General features: G+C 31.5%; 1 protein-coding gene across 3 annotated transcripts; it reads left to right on the top strand.

The window, feature by feature from the left end:
• The first annotated feature begins 78 nt into the window (after positions 1-78).
• On the top strand, positions 79-8,645 carry LOC108564093 (centrosome-associated protein 350-like). 3 transcript variants are annotated; one of them, XM_017923003.1, is made up of 11 exons: positions 79-224; positions 293-706; positions 761-2,053; positions 2,117-2,212; positions 2,376-2,609; positions 2,764-2,888; positions 2,948-3,049; positions 3,111-3,446; positions 4,900-7,721; positions 7,785-7,873; positions 7,935-8,645. In XM_017923003.1, the coding sequence occupies exons 2-11, from the start codon at positions 365-367 to the stop codon at positions 8,580-8,582; spliced, it is 6,087 nt and encodes a 2,028-aa protein (XP_017778492.1). In that variant the 5' UTR covers positions 79-224; positions 293-364; the 3' UTR covers positions 8,583-8,645. The 3 variants fall into 3 exon arrangements, with proteins under 3 accessions (XP_017778492.1, XP_017778491.1, XP_017778490.1); XM_017923002.1 differs by having other exon boundaries at positions 79-706; positions 2,394-2,609; XM_017923001.1 differs by having other exon boundaries at positions 79-706.
• The last annotated feature ends 7,947 nt before the right edge of the window (positions 8,646-16,592 follow it).

The raw sequence follows: 16,592 nt of genomic DNA, 5'->3' as shown, positions 1-16,592 counted from the left end.
TGAATCGGTTTATAACGTTTGTTTCTCAAACCTGCTCAAACCGGTGTCACTACAAATCGATTTTTTGTTTAATGATTTTATAAAATATCTATCAGCTGTTTGTTAAGTTTTGTTGTGTTGTGTTGAAATTATAAAGACTGTATGCTTTTATATTATGTTGTATTGCTCAAGTGTTCTAGTCTAAGCAATGCCACCAAAGAAGTCTTCAAGTAGTGATTTGTTCAGTAAGAAGAATTCTGAGTCAAAGAAGGAAATTGAAAGACTCAAAAATGAGTTATGTGGGATGTTGCAGAGAGGTCTGGCTGGTACAAGCAGTTCAGGTGGTAAGGTACAAAAGGAAAATGCTCCACTCAATGGATACACAATGCTCAAACAAGAAATTTCTGAGGATGCCAAGAGTCGTAACATTCTCAAAACTGAAAACAGGAACACTAAAAATATTGCAGAGAAACCTAGTAGGTCAGTGTCAGAAAAGGTTGATGTTAAAGCAAAGGGCACAGAGACTGATGCACTTCTCAATTCTACACCTGTATTAAAATTAAGCAAAATGTCTGATAAGCAGAAGAAAGTAGAAGTTAAAAAAGATTGCCATAAGTTAAATAAGTTTAGGTCTAAACAAATTGTTGATAAAGAGAAGGATACTAGGGTTATAATGGCAGAAAGAAAACAAAAGCTGCTTGATTTACAAAAAAAATCATTACAAATAGTAAGTACATTATTATATTTATTTTACATTACTGATTTGTTTGTTTATATTTAGGTTACTGAACATAACAGAGCACGATCCAGATCCAGGGAAAAGAAACCTGTTCAATTTGAAAAGTCTCCAGATCCCCCTATTGCAAAACCTAAGCTTCCAATAAGTTATTTAGGTCACACTAGAAGGCCTAATCGTGTTAAATCAAAAGCAGTAGTGAACTTGGATTTAGAAAAAGTAGATAATACCAGAGAGGAAACTACAAAAATTCAAAAAAATCATAGCAATGAACTTGAGAATATTAAAAAACTTGAAGAGGAAGATTTAAACAAAGCTGCTACTAAAATTCAAGCTTATTATAGAGGTAGCAGACAAAGAGATTTGTTTAAGATTGAATTAAGGAGAAAAAATCTGGAGAAAGATAAAGAACAATTATTTGAAATATTGGAAGAAAGTCCTGAAATTGAAAAAGATTTTCAATATAAAGCACAAAAATTGAAAGTACCAGATTGGTTAGAGGTAGGTCCACAAACTCAACCTTATAATTTTATTTCAACTCTTAAGAGAAAGCTCAATATGCCTGTTAAAGGTTCAAGCAGATATGATAATATTAAATCTGTAAAAGAAGTGAAGGAGATGATCGAAAAAACATTGAAAAATGATTGCGATACTCCTGAAAAAGCAAACAGATTTAAACTTGTAAACGAAATATCTAATGGTAGAACTCCTGTTGGAGTAACTAGTAGACGAACGAAGATGGTAGATCACAGAAATGATGAATCGGTTTTTAAGAAGCCCGATCTTCCGAAACGGGTAAAAGTTGCCAAGAAGGAAGAACCGCCTGCAGATTTTTCCCTTAAGATTGATATCAACAAATTGAAATCTCTAAAACTGCATACACGTAATCATCAAGTATCGCAGGATGATAGTATAAACGATTATGAATCTCAAGTTGCGAGGAGATTAAGCACAATCTGTTCGAATGTATCAACTTATTCTAGTAAGACTTCAAGCACACAGAGTAGTAACAGCAGTCGTAGTACAATCACTGAAGTTGATTCTCAACATGGAAAAAAGCTCAGTACTAGTTCTAATATGAGCACTTTGAAAGAAGGAGGACGTGAGAGCGATCGCACTCATCGTACAGAGGAATTGAAAAGTTTTAGGGACTATATGGTAGGATTTAATAGTAGTGTAAGGACCAGACGCGTTCATACACCCTATAGTAAGATATCGAAAGCACTAGCACTTGAAGCACCAAACGTCTCTTTGCGCACAATCTCCGATAAAGATAATTCTGAAAGTGAAAATTTGGACAACTTAAAGCGGCCTGTAGAGAAGATCGTCGATAAAACTGTATGTTTTTACCATCTTATAATTTTATTAATTAGAGATTCATGTTTTTATATATTTTTTTAGGCAAATACTAAGGAAATGCATGTAACTTTTGAAGCTGAATTACATTTGCTGAATGATTTTAATCAATCTTTAAAACAATTTATGGAAGTGAATAAGGTAATATATAGTAATGTATTTGATGAGTTTATTAGTTTATACTACCTTGTATTGAATACCTTTAGAATATGTTTATTTATTTATGTATTTGTCAATTTAGATTTCATGTTTAGTAGATGTGTGTGTGTTTTTAATGTTGTGTTATCGTCATTTAATGTTTTAGTCTCTTACGGATTTACAGAATAAAAGTAAAACTACACCGCCGAAAGATAAACATTCAAAGAGTTTCGAAAACAAATTAAACGACACTTCGATGATGATCAATCAATTCATGGAAGTATCCGATTTTCCAGAAACTACAATAAACGAGACAACGATTAATGAAACAAATATAGAATACATGGATATGAGTGCAGGATACCCAGAAAATTTACAAGCTGGCATCTCTATAGGAATGGTAATACTTAATTTTTAATTTGATTAATCAGTGCGGAATGCTGCTGCGCTTGTTCTCATGAAGCAACGATTGTTATTTGATAAATAAACATTTAGTTCACAATTACCATGTTTACTTGGTGATTAATTTGTTTTCTGTTTTTGTGAATAAACAGTTGGATCGATTGATAAGCGATGAGGACGAGCGGATAAAGAATTTGAAAACTATCCTTAAGATTCGCGAGAAGTCTCTTCTTGATAGAACGAAAGGCCAATTGGCTTGGCTCGAAATACAGAAAAAGTAAGTGAAAAGTGTGGACAATTAGAAAGTGAAAAAGAGTGTAATGAGGTAATTTTAAGGCATTTGTTGGAAACCGGCAAGGCAGAAGAAGCGTCAGCCGTGAAGAAGAAACAACGCGGATTGGTGATTAAACTGCAACACGAAAATCACGAAATGCAAAAGTATGTTTTATTTTATTACAAGTAGTTTGTTTTATGAATAATTGATTTTTGTTTTGTTCAGATTGAAGCAAATGCAAAAGGCTGCATCGAAGGAGAGAAAGACTATTTTGAAGGAACAACGAAATATGATAAAGGCACAGCTCTCGAACTTTGGAAGTGTTACAAAACTGAAGAGGACTCCTACTGCAGACCGGAAACGTTCTGGACCTCTGAAAGTGTTGAGTTATCATCGCAAGGAGATGATGAGTTCAGTCACTGATGATCTCTTATATACTTCTTGTTCAGAATCGATCATTAGTAGATACACTGTAGAAGGAACTGATAATGGAACTGTTGAATCAGATAAATCAATTGTGAAGAATGCGGCCGCTCATAATATGACCGAAAATGCAAAAAGGTAAATACAAAATTATTTTACAAGTGTCGGTGTTTGTACGTTTTGAATTTTACTGTATGTGTCATTTATTTTCAAATAATTATTTTTCTTTGTGATAATCTGAACTTAACTATAAAATATATATTAATTGATATATATAAATTTATTATATTAATTGTGGTCTACTGCAATGGTCCCCAACCCCCGGTTTATATTCATTTTTTGGTGTAACTGTACTAACGTCCGTTCTCCCTAAGCGGGTCGCGGTAAAATTATCAAACGTTGACCGGTCCGCGGCAATAAAAAGGTTGGGGACCACTGGACTACTGTAACGCATTATCGAAAAAATGAAATCAATTTATCTCAACACTTATCGCTACTTATTTATTTGTTGAATTATACAAAATACATTTTATAAGAACAGTATTTCAAGTTGATTTTGAAAACATTTAAAATATGAGCATTTTGATATTATACTTCACGGATATACTTGATTATCTGTTTTGTATATTTTTGGTGAATAAATTCACATGAAATAACATATTCATTATATAATAAGATTTAGGAAAGAGGAATTAGCCCATTGTATATGTGCTTTCTATCAATGAATTATAAGTACACAAAATTAAAAAAAAATCATATAATCCATACTGCAATGCACATTGTTCTTTTAATTATAGTGCTTTTCTGTACTAATTATAAAAATATGACTAATTAATATTTTTAAATGAAATATTTATTTAACACAACCTTCAAATTAAATGGTATGGGCGAAAGACTTACGGTACGATATGGAATGTTGCAATGATTATTTCATTTCTGTAATTTGTGGTATGTTATAATTGCTACAATCAATTGGGCTAAAATTATTTCATAGATTTTGAATATAAAAAAAAGTCAAGAGGTGATGGTTTTGTCAGAGTTTGCGTTAGTTGTTAGCGTGCGAATGTAAATTTCTTTACGGATCGGGCGTCAGAATGAGATTCAAATAGAAATTCTGCGGCGTATTGCGTTTCGGGTGGCGTCCGTCATTCTATTTTGGCCCTAATTAACTGGAGTTGTTTATAATTATGGTGGAAACCGATCAAAAAACAAACGGGGCGCGCGACTCCTAATATTAGAACATCCACGTTGGCACAGAGCCAGACTTCTGTTTTTCCTGTTAAAATTAGTGTTAGACGTGTGTTTCATTCAGTTCGGTAGCTGTTGGTTATTAGTTAATACAACGAAGCCACCAGCACGCGTGCACCCAGTTGTCACCAACCGCGTAAACTTTATTTACCGATCCCATTCATTCGCGACGCGCGCGCTCACCGCGTAATAAACACTCGTATTACAAACTGCAAACAACATACGCATTTGCATACACTCATCGTGCGATACTTTATATCAATCATTAACCTTCCTAGTTAGTTCTTATCGTTTATTTATGTTTTCCTTTGTTTTCTATTCAACCTTGCACCTTATTTTCCAGATGCCTTTCGATACGAGAAGCTGCTCTCCAAAAACGTAGAAAAGCCGCGGAGGAGTTGCTGCAATGGCACGAGAAGCTCCTCGAGGAGGAGAAAAAGATTACGGAACTGGAGATGGCAGCTAGCAACATAATCAATCAGGTACCGTCGGTGACAATAGAGAACTCAAACAACCAGAGCAGATACAGCTTCAAGGGTTCTCAGCTGAATGTTCTTTGGGAGAACATGACCGGTTTCAAAGATAACAAGAAGTTCTCGGATTCGGAGACCTATAACCTCTCACAAGTAGCCCTAGAGCGTTTCTGCAAGGACGCTAAGCGCATCTCCAAGTCCAAGGAAGTCAAGGCACTGGAACCAGAGCAAAATCTGGAAGAAGGGATAAAACAATCCGAGTCGACGCTGAATGAAATCGTCGCGAATATTAACAATATCACCGATGAGATTTCCGAACTGTACAAGTTATCTTCAATACCGAATCAATTCCAACCGTCCGAATCTGCTTCAAACGTACCTGAACCTAGTATTAGATCTCCCGTTTGCACAGACACCCAGGAACCCAATGAAAATACCTCAGAAATTGGCAGCGAGAGTAGCCTCAAAACAGACGAAACAATCAACCAAAATATTACCGAAAGTATTATAGCGCCCAGCTATCATAAAACTGCTCAACATAGCATTTTAACGGAGGAGGAAATGCATGATGACTTGTTTATGAACACCGAAAATACCTTATCCATCTACGAGCATATGAGTGCAGAAAAGATGTTGCCTGTTGAAATTGAAACTGAAAATGCGGCAAGTCAAAGCGATTCTCAAATCATTAAATCAACTAAATCGATACAAAATCTCTTTCCTCCTCTTAAAAGTGATGTAATATTGAACATCAATAACATCGACATTTGCAATAAAAGTATGGAACAGATATCAAAATCTATATCAATAGATTTGAAAGAACCCGTTCACATGACACCGTGGGAAAAAATACAATCATCAAATATCACAAAAAATATTACTCAAACTGATAAAGCAGAAAATGATAATATCCAATTAACAGATCATTCAAAGGACACTGAGAACAATATAATAAAAGACCCGGAAACCATAACAACGGAAATGGAGAACAACATATCTTTAAAATCAACCATAGATGATGAGAAGATCAAAACTATTTCGCCAGAAAATTCTCAATTGAAACAATCGCTGTCCTTTTCAATAGAACGGGATGGAGCTGAACGAGACACGCTTGCATCTACTGAAAACGCATCAATAAGCAAGTTTAACTATTCCATAGATTTCATTTCTGAAAAACATATTTCTGAGCATCAAGAAGATTCATCAATTTCTTCTGAAAATAAGGATTCAAGATTATTATTATCGAAAGAAATAAGTCAAAGTTCAGAAATATCAAAAGTTCCTGCAAGTGATATTATAGATGATCATTTTGAAAATGACAGCTCAATGTCGAAGACGTCCAGTATTAAAGAAATTAGAAGTTTTTCCGAAATAATTAGTGTAGAGGATGCCAATGATCAGTCAGAACATATTAAAGAATCGGATATCTTGTCAGAATATAAAATTCCATCATCAGTTGTTATTTCATCAGAAAAAAAAGATTTAATGAATATTTTAGTAGTTCAGGAAGTAAAATCTACACAAAATACAGATATAATGTCTGATTTAGAAGGAAATATTTCTAGCTACCGCGGTTTTTTCAAAGAATTAGGAAGCAATAAAGAATCTGCAAATTCATTTACATTAACAAAAGAAGATGCTGCTCACGACTTATTAAAATCCAATACAGAAACAAACACAAAATCATCTAAGATTTCTACGGAAATCGATCGTTCTAATTGTCATGACTTAATGTCGAGATTTATTGATGGACTACAAATAAAACATAATTCAATTAAAAATATAAGTAATATTGATGTATATTCAGAATCAATAAATAAAAGTGATTCTATTGAATCCGTTGAAGATATTACCGATTTAAGTAACTCTAAACAGGAAAAGGATGTCGATATTAGTATTTTGGAAATAAGTGATAACGAAATAGAATCAAGCGAGTGTAAAAGTCAGCAGAAATCTATAAGTGTGGATATTTTGGCTACCTCAGCTGATGTAACAAGTTTGCAGGATGAAATGAAAAATGAAGTTAGTATTCTCGATGAATTAATACATTCAGAAGAAAATCAGCTGGCCAGTGATCATATTTTAAACAATGAAAGTTCTGAACTCTTGTGTTCATCACCACGTACAAATTCTATCAATGAAAGTTATGACATTTCTGAAGTAGAAGAGATTATTGAAATAAAACGAGAACAAGAAATTCAATCAAGTGAGATAATAGCAAACGATTCAAATATCTTAGATGAGATTGATATATCTGAAAAACAACAAGATATAACTAAATCGGAAGTAATTAAATCACTTAGTTTGAACTTGTCATTAATAAGTGATAAAGATCTTGTGTCGAATAAATCTTCATCTAGAAGACAGCTGAAATTTAATGAACATGAAAAGATTTCATGTGAAGAATCTCAAGTTTCAACAGAAGAAAGTCTAAATCAAAATAAATCGAAGTCGGAAATGCAGGTGCATGAAATTGATTCTTCTGTTAGTGAAGAAAATATTTCATTAAAATCTAACAACCAAGGAAGTTTGCGCTCTGAGAATATAAATGAGCAACAATCTGAAGTGAAGAAAAGGGTTAAGGAGATTTTATGTGATGCCAATCTAAAAAGTCCTGTTGTTGAAAAGAATAAAAGAGTGCAGGATATTTATGTTACTACAGTAATTTCTCCAGAAAATTCTCCAGAGTTGGGTATGCACTTACTTATATGCTTTAATTATTAAGTGTAATACATAATATGTTAATATTTTTCAGGTTCTCCAATTGATGGTAAAGAAGTGAAAGATGTTTATGGCATAGAAGCAGAAGAATTACATAGGAAACAATTAGCAATTGAACAAGAAGTGAGTATATATTATGATTCAATTTTGGTATGGAATGTGTTTATTAAATTATTTTTTTAAGATTAAACACCTCAAACGACAACAGAAACAAGCGAAGGAGGTGTATTTTTATCTACGGGAGATACCGAACAAACCACCTCCACCGTACAAACCACCCGTATTAACACCTCAAACAATCATTCCGAACAATTATCATGAATTAGAGTCCCTCGTGGAGACATTTTCAAAGATTTTATTTGAATCCAATAGAAAGAAAACTCTGAAAACGATTTGTTGTCCAGTAAATTTGATAGGACCAAATAAGGAGAGTGCTGTATTTGTTTTCGATCTCTGCAAGGAGATTGCATTAAATCATTATCAGCTCTTTTATGAAGATGCTATGGTATCGTGGATGAAATCGGAAAAGACGAATTTCAGACGACCGCTTGATCGGAATGGTCTCAAAGCTTTATTCGAAAAGAAGTTGAAAGAAATATTTGGATTTAGCGAGCAGAACAAAGTTATTAAATGGAGCTCGAAAAAGGGCGATAATGTAGATAGACTGTTAATTGTAGAATCGGCTGCTGAAGAGACTGAGTGGATTAATTATGAGAAGGATGAGCTTATTGTTAAGGATGAGGTCACAAAAGATATTATGAGTATGCTGTTGGAGGATGCTGCCCATGAGTTTAAAGAAATATATGCCAAGAAGGCATTGAAGAAGTTGTGATCTTGATATTAATATTTTGCGTGTTAGATTTTAAACAGATAACTTTGTAAAGTGAATATAAAATGGAAACAATAAATAAATTATTTTTCATAAATTGAAATTGAATGTTTGACTGCAGTTCCCTATTACTATATGGCATTCGCTTGTTAATGATTATTTTTTAAGGTATTTTATAATTTTGTTGGTCACACCGGTTATCATTTTTAGATTATATCTTAGGGAGCCTCATGTGGCGAGGAACAACCTATCCGAGTCGTCTTAGAGAACGAAGCCACGGGTTGCGGACTTCGGTAATCATCCATTTAAAAGGTAAGCAAATAAATGTATGTACGACGTTGAATTCTAAGATGATGTTATTTATATACGATTATTTTGTTTTGTTTTATATATATATTTTAATTCCAAATCCAACCTTAATTGAAGTTTTTCTCTGGTAATATGAACTAACCGAAACTTTGGCTAGTCTAGTTTCTTTACATTGATCGCCTCTATTTTACTATTACGCACATATATTAGCTTTACAGTCTAAAATAATATATCCTAGTTTGAATAATCGTAACACCTTGTAGACGAGTCTTTATATTTTCTATTGACCCCTAACAATGTTATGTCAACCCCTGGTTGGCGATATCGACCATTTTGGCGACCACTGTTCTATGTGGTGTGATTTATACTGTGAGATTCAAATATACTCAAACCTACTTAAATTCAATTATTAGTTAAATCACTATTTAGTTTTGCATCAACATTAGATGTTGTGTTATATTGTATATTTCTTTTATAATATTATAGTTGGAACAGGTGATCCATATTATCATCATTTAATGATCAAGTGTGACTGAGTTATGCATTTTGGAATATCAAGGGAAGCAGGCTATCTTAAACACAGGTTTTTGTATCAATTAGATTTTTTCCTTACTAATCTTTAGTAAGTCCCTTTATTGACATGGTCTACGCCTAATCTGCTTGATCTTTAAGTGGTCACTTTCTGATAATTCCTATACAGGTTTCTGCAACATCACCGAATGTTGTCACTATTAATTCTTGCTGTAACTATTTTATTCTTGTATTTTTCCAACTCCTTAAGCAGATTCATTTTTTTATTATCCTGGTTAATTTAACTCTTGAGGCATTCTTGACTAATAACTCTTAGTTGGTTCCTCCTCGAAGTTACTAGATTATTTTCAATGACAATTCATTGCTTTGACACGGCAACAGGATGTTATTTGACTATGATGTTAACGACTTCAGTGTATCAATTTATTACAAAGTATAAAGTTCATTGTTTGTGCTTAACAATAAATCTTAATAAAAATAAAACATTTTAACATACAAAAATATGAAAAAAAATCAATAATGAATTATTTGCATTTCAATCATTTTTTAAAAAGATTGGAATCGTTAATTTCTTGAAATATTACAGGAATTACTGAAATTATATTTCACGTATAATATGGATTTCATAGACTTAAGTTTTTCAAAACTTCGCGAGACTGGACAAATTGTTAAAAATATTTTATAATTAAATATAATTCAAATTTATTTAATAATTTCTCTAAAATACAAATAAAAAGACTGATGTATTAGGGACACCTCTTAATATATGGATATATAGTATAGGTTTTTATGAATATACAATTTTATTCCGATTCCCTCTATGGATGGTATAGAATTACGTTCTTGCGAAATGACCTCGATTGTTAACAGTGGTCACAATTTCAAAATGTGTAATAGTAACAAGGTGCAATAAACAATGCAGTCAATTTAAACAATTTCTTAACTAGTCCATAAATGGAACATTTATAAGATAACATTAATTAGTACCTCAGAGGTAATTGCAAATTAATACAAGCTATTCTTTTTTTTGTTTCATACGATCGTACAATTGTAGCTCTATTAAGCATGCGATGATTACACACATCAAGTCTTTGTGCGTGAATTGGAAATGGCAAATTAATTAAACTAATTAATTGGGATTTCAATTAATTTCCGATTTCATTGAATCTGAGTCGAGATCGCGGTGCACGCGAGCGAACGTAATAAAGAAATTTATGCGCTATGCATCATCATGATCATCCAGTCTCGCAATTATTGTTGCGCACCAGATGCGATCTTTGTTATCTTTGGGATCTGTGAACTGATGGAAATAAATAGCGGCATCTTTTGTAAAAACAAACAGAATGTGCGCGACTCAATTGAGAAAGAATTTTTTACGTTCACGCGCGTTTTGCGTAACCGCAGTAAAACCGATTCCGTTCATTAGCTGGGAAAATATTTTGTGCTGGACCTTTTGGAGAGTGAACTCGTTTTACTTTCACCATTTATTATTTTATTTAGAATACAACAGCAACAAAAGAGAAAAAGAAACACACACACAAACACAAAAAATAACGAAGTAAACGTCATCATATATATGCACTTGTGTGTGCTTAAAACTGATAGATTGTTATGTATTGATAATGCAATGGAAAACGTTACGTGTGCAGTGGCCGCCACTGCCATTTAGGAAGTCGCTGCCCTACATTTTATCCGTACCTTTAATTTATCTCCGCGGCTAGGATTTATGCAAATGCGGAAAACCGTAGTACTTGCATGCCAAATTGGAATTACAAATGAGTACACATAGTATATAATTATTTATGTTTCAATCAATTAATAAATCTTGATTAACATTTTTACATAAAAATAAAATCAATAAGAATTTCTTTTTGGAATATCATTAAATATTTCGATTGATATTATGATGGAGAATAAAGACAACGATCAATAATTTCAATTATAACAATATTATGCGCGCTTCTTACATTCTCTAATATATTTTTTTTTGCATGAAAATTTTATATATTTATTTCTGAAACTGTCTCTATGCACTTCAAATAATTAATTGTAACTCTATGTGAAGGTTATTTTTCAATTATGAAATCTATTAACACAATAATAATAATAATAATAATAAACATAAAAAAAAATACTTTAAATATAAACATTAAATATATTTTTTTCTCCAGCAGACTTTTATTTTCCAATTTTAGAATATTTTTTTCTCTTTTATACAGGACAACAAAAAATAATTTATAATGTATGCTTTCTTCACAAATAGTAAAAATGTTATTCCATATTGAAAAAATGATTCCAAATTTATTTTTCTATTAAATTTTTAAGTATAAATAAAATACGTATATTTTTTTTTTATTATTTTAATAATTCACAACCTGCCGACCTTTTTGACAATAAGTGAAAACAGAAAAATAATATAACAAGCGTGGAGCGGAACGATTTCCCATCGGAAACCTTCCAAAAGTATAATTAAAATGACAAATCAAGTGCGATCATCGGAGCGGCATAGCGATTATCGTACTCGACTTGTCAAAATATTTATAACTAGTACTTACGTACCTTAAGAAATATCTTGATTACTTCTGCGAGTTATTTATTCTAATAGGTTACATCAAAAATAGAGTAAAATTTATGATGGTATAGCAAGCAAATGATTGATAAGAGAAAAATAAATGAGACGATTTTTAGAAAAGCTATATATTTTGCTACGCGACGATCAACTCTGCGACAGACACTAAAACATATTTGCTTATAATAATAAAAATAAATAAATAAATTTTAACATAAATTAACAAAACAAAATATTAACATGCTGGCCAAATGGCTATCGACCGAGGTTTTTCCGCCCGGGAAATAAATTTAATTATGGATCAATGACAATATATACACATGAAAAATAGAAGAATGAGAGAAAAAAAGCAGCAGACAAAACATTAGGTATTGAAATAGGGATAATGTGGGATATTTAAATTTGGGAAGGATATTTGGATTTCGAGGGGCACAGAATTTAGAGAGGGAGGCGATGTTGGACTGTTTGGATTTAAATTTCAAGAAAAGGGAAAGGTATCGGTCGAGGAGAGGGACTATTTTGGTTTTGGAGTAAAGGAGATCATTAGGAGGATTGTAACAGTAAATTATTAGCCAAATAATAGAACATAACATAAAATTTAGATATAAAAAAAAAATAAAATGAAAATAAATATATTGGTTAATAAATTATTGTTATTAAACGAATATGTTAAAATTTTATATTAGTGTTTATCACCTGAGTTGTCGCGTACCCATATTTTTATATAAATTAAGGTAAGATGCATACACATTATATGGGTACGCGACAGCTCGGGGACGGACAAGTCGACGATGGTGAAAATGGGTCAAATTTTTTAAATTTTATAATTAATATATTTTTTTTAAATTTAAATAATTATTATTACAATAATAAATGAGTTTCTTAAAAATATTTTTTGAGTATCCGTCGCCAAACTGTCGAGTACCTAAATTGTATAGCTTAATCTGCTTTTCTTAAAAGATAGAAAAAAAATATAATAGATTTTTTGGATATCATTGATAATTATAAATAACATAAAAGCTGCTTCATTTAAGATAGATATTTAATAGCATGTATGGAGTTTCTATTCTCGAACGTCTGGGATTCTGAACATAAAGCTTATGAATTTTGTCAACGGGAAATCTTTGGTATGTGTTGTGTCCCAGGGATATATATCTGGAAACTGTGGGATATTTTCTTCTGTTGTGGAGCCTTAGGTTTGGTAAATAATGAATCCAACTAGTTTTACTAATGGTTTATTAGTAAAATATTCTTTTAAGTGTTTGCTTTATTGCAGTTCTTCCCTCAAGACTCTGTAGTTGTCTCTTTAATGTTCTTCCTAAGACTAATTAAATTACTTATTCTACATATAAAATTAACTAAGCAAGGGAGTAGGAGTTCGAGGAGTAAGGAATAGACGCTCCGTTTCTAGTCACTGCTCCTGTGCGGATTCTGCCAATTCCGCATTTTGGTTCTGAGATAAAAATATGAACAATGTACTTATCAATCATTGGTCTCGAAGAAACTGTCTATTCTGCATCTGGGTTCTTATAGGTCATTGCCCTCAGTGGTACACAAATTTAGTGATTGGACACAACAGTACGGCTAGTAACTAATTGTTCCGTTTTTCGAATAGCCTATATAAACCGAGGTTTTTCTAATTCATTTTTATGATACATATTAAAGTTATAATTATAAAAAAGTCAATTTTATATGTATGTAGGGAATTCAACAATTAAAGAAAACTAGGTATTGTTATTTTAAAAGTGGAAGTTATTTGAGGCAAAAATATGTGACTAAATTAACGAGAGACAACTTTTGATTGTAATAAAAATGATGACGTTTGCGTAATAGTTGTGACAGAGTGACATGCTGTGCAATTAAAGGTAATTTAGAATGAAACTGCAAAGTGAAGTAAATTAGATTAATATCAATGTAGCAAATATTTCGTTCTTTTTGTTATTCTTATTTCTTGATAGTGGAACGCTCTCAGAACAGAGTGCGATAATGATGTATACATGTAGATGGAGAAGGAGAAGGAAAGAGCGCGGAGGACGTTGCGTAACGCAATATTAATGTTCTGAGCTATGGGCGAATTATTTTGCATATATATTCATGCATACCGTATATTCCACATACGTTTTGCTGGCCCAGTTGGTCGTTCTGAAGGAGAAATAAAAAGGCAATCAAATAATTATACTAATTTGTATTGTAATTGGCGTGTTTGTATGTGGTATGAATTCAATCGGCCTCGCGGCAATTATGGATTGTGCAACGCAAAATCCTATTCCTATGCTATAATATCAAATAGACACACACTCATTCGACCGCACATACACCTGTGTCGATGTTATGCCATTACAGATTTTACAATATTCAGTCATATGTGTGTCAATGCGAAATGCGACCGATAATTTTATCGAAACGCAATTAATAATAATCATTAATGAACGTTCAGTCAAGTACCCCCATGGCTCATTTACCCCAAGACACAAATTTATTCGACTGTAAATATTTGTTTACATAGAAATTTGTGTATTATCATAAATTGATACAAATTTTAAAAAATAGATCACCATTTTATGTTTATAAAAATTAGTAAATAAAGTTGCATGTATACATTATTAATTTAATTAAATACATTTAAATGTTTAAGTTTATTAATGAACACTTTAATATCTCATTTTAGCAAGAAATTGAAAAAAAGTATATCGACTTACAGCAATTTAAAATTTGAAACATTACATAATATTTCTTTTTACATTTATAAAATGTAGCTATTATACTGTTATTATAAAAACGTTAAGGCAATTATTATAAAATTGGTTAGTATTGTTCAACTTATCAACAAATTTCACACGAATTTTATTTTCTCAAGTGTATATTATGATGAATATTATGTGAACGAAAAGATATAATGCGAAAGAACCGCGGTATTTCTTAATATATTGTAAAGTATTATTCAATGTTAATACACTTGTACCACATATATAATTTTATAATTTTCAGAAATTTGCATTATATTATCACAAACTTTAATAGAGTTATCATGATTTATAATATTTATTTTAAATTAATATTTAAAAAAAAAATTTCACTATAAATGTATTTATAAGTAAACTGTTAATTTACTTTCTTTAAAGTGTCTGCTATAATTTTCCAAATTCCTAGAACTACTTTCAATTATTAGGCCATTATCTTAAATAATTCCTTTAAGTATCTCCTAATGTTGCTTTAAATCACTTAAGATCGTCGTTGTGAAAGGAATGCTTCAGGCTGGACGTTCATCCACGTTTGATGTCTTACCTTTCTCAACTGAAACTATCCGTCTGTATAAAAAATGTCCATCTATAAATCATAAAAAAGTAGTCTACCTATTAGCCTCTATAGCTTATTCATTGTTGATTGATGACTTTTTCTATATGAAATTATTTTTCATATAATTGCAATATTGTTATTAAGTACACGTTTTTTTATTTAGTTAAAATTAGGCTAATTTAAATTAAAATTGAAATTGCAAAGTAGGGCTTTTATCGGCCAGTATAAAAATACCGGTATTTTATAATCAAAATTTTACTAAAAATATTTAGTTTACCGGTAAACAAAAATCACGGTAACTTTCGAATATGATCACACTAATACGAGCCAAAAAACTTCATTTGAATAGATCGCGATTACTTTTTAAGTAGAAAATTCGATTAATAGTTTTTTTTAATAACTTATCTTTTATGAATACAAAAATATTTTAATTTTAATTTAATCATTTTCTGGTATATGCATAACATATAGTGTATAATTTAGATTTCTAAATACAAACGTTTAATAGTAGGAGTATAGTATTGTACTAGGATTTCCGTTAGGTAGCCGTGTTATGAGGGTTTCCGCAATTTATCTTAATGTGTTAGAGCGAAACTGCATTCTAGAAGGGTTAATTCTGTTTTTTTCGGCATGGAACGGATTATCGTATTTTATTTTAGTTTATATTGGAAAAATTGAATACTGATCATTTAGCTTTTGTAAGACATTTTCTTTTGTAAGATAATTTTATTGCAAAAAGTATAATTTCTGGGAAAAAACTTAATACTGAAAACTTATCTTTAATTATGTTGAATAATACAATTATATGTTTTATAACTTTTCATAAAGCGTAAATTTTGATTTTCAGAAATATACTTAGTTTTATTGCACTACCATATCCCTGCATCTAATTATTATATAAAATTAGGTATATGATATAAGCAGCTCAACTTGATTATGATGATTTTTTGTGAAAGATTCTGCAGAGAACGATGATGCTATCTACAATGATGTGTAAGAACATCAAATAGTTTTTTATACGGAGTTAACTATTCCTGAGTCTGACATGATAGTCGATGGCCGTGAACAATAAACGTAGAAAGAATCTGCTGCTTCGATGAAAAGGTCCAGGAAGAAAAATTAAAATGACGAGTATGTCGAATTCAAGAGGAAGAAAGAATTAACTTGAACTGGATATATTTCGAGGGTCAGGTACGGGGTGAATTAATTATAGAAGCATCAGGAGATGATCAGGAGATCGAATATTGTGCTTTAGACTTATCATGTGAGCTAAGATTAAGCGAAGAAGAAGATTTGATGCTTGATAA

This window comes from Nicrophorus vespilloides, unplaced genomic scaffold (assembly GCF_001412225.1).
Source record: "Nicrophorus vespilloides isolate i.1.1-1 unplaced genomic scaffold, Nicve_v1.0, whole genome shotgun sequence".
Lineage (NCBI taxonomy): Eukaryota > Metazoa > Arthropoda > Insecta > Coleoptera > Silphidae > Nicrophorus > Nicrophorus vespilloides.
This window is presented reverse-complemented; position numbering and strand designations above follow the sequence as displayed.